The sequence below is a fragment of the Poromitra crassiceps genome (genome assembly GCF_964638095.1).
Source record: "Poromitra crassiceps genome assembly, chromosome: 3".
In the NCBI taxonomy this organism is placed as follows: Eukaryota; Metazoa; Chordata; class Actinopteri; order Beryciformes; family Melamphaidae; genus Poromitra; species Poromitra crassiceps.
The window spans coordinates 82,727,679-82,733,678 of NC_139625.1; the positions used below are offsets into that span (position 1 = coordinate 82,727,679).

General features: G+C 43.9%; 1 protein-coding gene across 1 annotated transcript; it reads left to right on the forward strand.

Annotated features, from left to right (window-relative positions):
* Window positions 1–1,327: 1,327 nt before the first annotated feature.
* On the forward strand, window positions 1,328–5,740 carry pcare1 (photoreceptor cilium actin regulator 1; the record flags this gene model as incomplete). Its single annotated transcript, XM_083633462.1, has 2 exons — window positions 1,328–4,656; window positions 5,617–5,740. 2 exons carry the CDS (start codon window positions 1,328–1,330, stop codon window positions 5,738–5,740), a joined length of 3,453 nt encoding a protein of 1,150 aa, XP_083489588.1.
* Window positions 5,741–6,000: the final 260 nt, after the last annotated feature.

Genomic DNA, 6,000 nt, shown 5'->3' on the forward strand with positions numbered 1-6,000 from the left:
TGGATGATGGCTTTACCTGTTGATTGAGGTCTTCAGTAATCAGCCGGCAGGTTATACAATAGTATAGTCACCATGTCTCTGGGATTTGCAAACAACAACAACAACAACAACAACAACAACAACAACAACAACAACAACAACATAATTGTATTTTTTCCTAACTCTACTCATTCATATTATCATCACACTTGCATTATCCATACACATTCTCCACTTTCAGTGCAGGGTATGATACTCAGACATTAATATCTTGCACAGACACTGCTGTCTGCACAACACACACACACACACACACACACACACACACACACACACACACACACATATATATATATATATATATATATATATATATATATATATGTATATATATATATATATATATATATATATATATATATATATATATATATATATATATATATATATATATATATATATATGTATATATATATATGATAGATATAGATATATAGATATAGATATATATAAAGTGGAAAGTGGATAATGATTCTGATATTTTACAGGACTTTTTTTTTTGTTGCTTTATGTCATCCATGTGAAATCATGTCACAATAACAAAGATATATTCATCATAACTAGCCAATGTATAATTATATGTCGATTTTCCTTTCTCTCTCTCATTCATGCTCTTCTTCTCTCTTTTACAGTATATGTCTGTCAATCTGTGAATGATGATGTAATGATTCTTCCCTTTATTACTCCAAACGGTTGATGATAGCTTAACTTTGAAAGGGCAAGTATTGGAGAATGTTCTCTACAGGGAAAATAATACATTTGAACTACTGTAACAACTACCGGAAACACTTTCAATGTCATTACTGAATGTATACAGTATGTTGAACAATATTTCTGTTGTTCAATGTTTTGCTTTTGGCAGTAAATGGTCCAAAGGTCTAAATAGGGAGATATAGTTGTGCAGGCTATAAAAAGCCCTCATTAGCTAAATGAGCTTAGGGTCTTACCAGTAGGTGAGGTGTGCTTTAACGTGACATATGTGCACAGCTCAAAGCCTCACTAATCCTTTCAGCTGCTTGTCCTTTGCGAGGTATACAGAGAAGAAAGTGTCTCAGAGCACGCGACCAGGAACTATATCATAATGACCACTCGTCTGTGGATTTATTTGGCCTTTTTGGATTTATCAATATTTTGTTTTAGGTATCGTGCTCATGAAACTCTTTAGCTTGTTAGACTCGACAACCTCAGCCACCCTGGCCTTTGTTTTTGAATCATTTATGGCACATTCTCCACTGCTGTATTGGTGGGACTAAGAGGACATAAACATCAACTATTTGACGCATCTGAAATGGGCTGCTCACCATCTAAGGGTAATCATTTGGGGATTCAGGGTTCCTTCAGGAGGAGCAGAATGCTACTGCCTGCGACCCAAGAAGGTCCAAGAGAGTCTCCATCTGAAGACGGAGGAAGCCGGGATGCCACATCAACACATGGGGATACAAAGGAGAGGAAGGCACCCGGGCAAACCCACTCATTGCAAAGGGAGGCTCATTTGACACAGCAAAAAAAGATATCTTCTGCATCTGAGCTGGCCGCAGAGGTGGTCAACTTGGATAAATTGGGAAGTCAAGGAATGGACGACAACAACACAGTGACACAGGTAAAAGAGAAACATGGGCACAAGCAGGATATGACAGACAAAAAGTCTGGCAGGAAGCCAAAGAAAAATAATAGAGGTATTAAACCTGTGAAAAAGAAAGAGAAGGAAAAGAAAGCCCCACTCTCAGAGGAGAAAGTGGACTTCCCAGAACCTTTGGTAAAGGCTCACCAAGCCGCTTATGCCTTTTTGAATCCTAGCATAAATAAATATGACATTCTACTAGGACTTTTGGAGCAAGCAACCGAAACTCAGGTGTCTGTGCAGCCTATGGTTGCTTTCATGACTCTACGCTATGAGGGAATCATTCGGGGGCTGGAAGAAATGGCAGATGAAGGAGATAAACTTCTGAAAGAATATGGAGAACATCTTACTTGGCCAAGCCAAATGAAAAACCTCTCATCTTCTCCACCTCTGAAGTCTGGCTCTGTTCATTTTGAGCCCCCGCCGGATTTGTTGCAGCAGCTGCTTCAATATACCACACAGAGAATGTGGAATGTGGGCCAGACTGTGGGCGGAATAGGGGACTCTGCTTTGGAGGAGGCAGTGGAGTACTTTGCCTCCGTCTCAGAGCTTTTAGAGGAGAAACTCAAAGTCAAGCATGCAGTAGAGACCAGGCTAATGCGACTCTTGACTCGCATTGAAAGTGCCTCGCTACGGAAGCCTGGGCCAGAGGATTCTGCTCTCTTCAGTGAGGACAGTGGTATAGGGGCTGAAAGTGAATCCCTCGCTGGATCTGAAAGACGCCATAGACGAGAGAGTTGTGAGTCCACCGGTACAAATAGAACCACTCCTTGTAGTCCCCTGGGATACAACAGCATGCATATGAGGCAAGGAGCCTCAAGGCGAAAGCTTACAGGCCAAATGAGTCCTAGTGTCTCCCTCAACTCAATTGATTCTACATGCACCCTCATGGCTCAGGAACAAAAAGACTCAGAGTCACTGCTGGGATCAGTCTCCTTAGATGATGGTGAGGAAGATTACGATGATGATGAGATGGTTGGAGGCGCCGGAGACACGCCCGTGGGATTTAGAATGCGCTCACATTCTTCGCCTGTTCAGCCTGACCAACAGCATCGACGCCTACCATCGAAGCGCATAGAGAACCCTCGAAATGTAGAAATGACTTTGAAAATGAAAGACGCTATAAGTGGCAGGATACAGTTTGTCCCGTCGCTGCATGCTAGTGGCAAAGCCAAAAGAATGGACAGCCCAAAAACCAGTAGACGCCAATGGACAGATGAGGAACAAGCCCCAAAGAGACCTCAGACAGCAGCACCTCTTCAGCGGGTAGTGAAGAAGACCTCCCGCTCTCGCTCAGCGGAGTCTCTGCGGAGCAAAGCTGAAGATCCCACTCTGCTTGAATTGGAAAGAACCCAGAAGGCCTTAAGTCAGCGGCTAGATAGGATGAGCAAAGGCAGGCCAGGAGGAAACACTGCAATCATTACATCTAAACAAACACAAGGAAACTCTCCAGCACAATCCCCAGCAATAAATCGTATATGCCCGTCGCTAGAGAGGAACAACAATCCTCAACCAGTTAAAGACAAGGCAGGCCTTATGGGGCGCAGCAGTAAAGAACAGGATGTGACCGGTGATATGGAAGATAAGAAAAAGCGAAATAAGAAAACATCCAAGGGACCTATGAGAGCCACCCCACCCCCGAGCCCTCCTTTATCATCACGGCCATCTTCAGGCCTTTCCAGAGGCAGGAATTCGGTCAAAAAACTGATCGACACGTTCAGTCAAAGTATAGAGGAACAAGAGGGTCACAGGCTTTTGGGGCCTCTCAAAGGTGTGCGGAAGTGTGGTGTTCCTGTGTTACCTGGTTTAGGAAATGTAGAAGCCGTGCTTAGTGCTGGGATAAGCAGCTGTAGACGTGAATCCACATCATCTGACAAAACCGATGATTTAGATGTGGATAGTCTTCCTCCACCTCCACCGGAAGTATTACTGGACAATTCCTTTGAAGGTGCCCAGAGTCCTCCAGCTGGTGTAGCAAATGATGGGACTACAAAAGGGGGAATGTCACCTCTTACAAAGAGGGCTGTGGTATCGCAACGCCAGCGACTGAGGGCCTCTGTTCAGTCTGTGTCAGTGCTGCCAAGCAAAGGGAGTCTGCCACAAGGTTCCAAGGTCATTTCCCATAGGGCTGACCAACGAGACACTTCTGCTCAGTCAAAGAGCAACCCACCAGATGTTCAGCCAGAGATCGATCCAGAAAAACAAAAGGCCGTCTCTCTCTACAAGCAAGCCAGAAAGGTCATACACCTACCATCTCCCAGTCGAGCAGACTCAACAAAGGAACAAGATGGTGGAGGCCCTCCAGTGGCTGGACCTAACACTACAGTGTCTACAGTGCCTCCTTCTTCAGCAGTCAGTAGCCAACCACCTGCCACCCCACCGATGTCTAAGGCACGGATGCTACCATCCACACCTTCTACTCCAAGCAGGTTACACCGAAGACTTCCCAGTCCCCTCACCTTCAGAAGGCAGCCTACGTCTACTTCTACTTCTTCTTCTACTTCTACCTGTTCAACCAGTCCCCCTATTAGCCGGAAACTCCCCACCTCACCAGCAGTGCAGAGGAGACTACCTAGCCCACCTGTTGCAAGGCACAACATTTTCAACTCAGGTTCAGCCTCCTCCTACTCTTTCAAGGCACCGTCTCCACCAGCATCACCGAAAGTACAACGGTGGTCAAGAGAGAACAGCAGTGAAGAATCATCTATTTCTCGGTTGATCAGTAATGCACGTTCTGTTTTCTGCCCTGCATCTCCATCTCTGTTTGAAGCCCAGCCCCGACCCCCCCAAGCATGGACCTCTACGGGGGTCTCTGTCCTCCCACGTCCCTGGGGGAATCGTGGCAGGTTTCCTGTATCTGTTGTATCAGTATCTCCTCGACCTTTCATCCGCCGCAGCCATTCAGAGCGAAGGCCCAGCCAGAGTATGCCTCCACGATCACCTCGCGTCTCAGTGGCTCAGACTTGTGGGAGTGAGCCAGCAATAAATACACAAGGGTGAGTTTTCTATGATAAAGTATCCCATTCAAACAATCTGCAGCGGAAGATAAATACTACACAGGTTCATAATGATCTGTTAGGCTGTTCACAGTTCACTCAGAAAATGATTCATGGCCACTCTAATAATCTCACTGTTTTGCTCTCTGTCTCTCAAAAAATGGCTGACAAAAATACACATGACTTATTTTTGTTTGTACTTGTTTTTTGTCAAAATTATCTAGGCAGACACTGTTCATTTTTCCCAAAACATTGAGATAAATCAATCAAAGCCTTGATCGATCATAGCTACAAAGGTGAATAGATAATGTCACATAAAATTAATCCATCTGACTAAATTTATAGTACACATAACAAAATCTGTGTGGTTAACATGACTGTGACATGACTATATGTATACACAAACATAGTTGCCAGTTGCCACAAATATCTTGTTTGTAATATTTACTGAGACCGCACTGATTTGAAAATGTTGTTATTTGATTGTCATGATGTCATGTCTTGACTTTTTAACTCAAGTGAAATCAAGAGCTTTTGGTCACAATAATGATAATCTCAGTAAATCTTCACAATGTACTGGATCGGCTGATGTTTTCAGTAATACTGCACCAATTTATAATCAGTAACAAACACTCTCCCTTCTCACAGGAATCAGATTAGGGTTTGCCTTTTTCAATTGACTGTGTGACAGTTATTCATCTGATTATTATTCAGCTCATCAAACCTACAATAAATTTGACTTCAGATGAATTTCCCCAAATGAGTGTTCCTAATCTAAAATGAGGGGTTTGAACATCTAATATCTTATGTTCCATTATGCTGAAAACAGCTCATCATAACTACCATCTTACTTGAGAGCTGGTTAATCTTGTTGACGCACACTAACAGGCACAGATTCACCTGGCCCGGCCCACCTCCCTAATCTCTCGTCATGACCACATCTTCCCTTCATTCTCATAGGCTGGAGGATGAACCAACCATGATGGATGAACTGTGGACTATCCAATCAGATCTCAGAGCTACACCACGCTCTGCATCACACCCGGACCTATGCATTGTCGGCCAGGGCTTGCAGTTGGACTAATGGGGCCGATGAAGGACCAGTAGGATTATGGATTAGCAGGATTTGAAATGATGGCTTTTATTCCACTTGGAAGAGTGCAAGAGCTCATTCAATCCACTCTGCTGGGGGAACCACACCCTCCTTTCCCCTCTCCATGGAACAATGTCTGTTTGTATATTTCAGAGTGTGTATTTATGTTTGTTTCTGGGAGTGCATGTGCATCTGTGCATATGTATGCACTTGATGCATGTGCGAAAACATGTTGTTGCATTTGTGTGTGC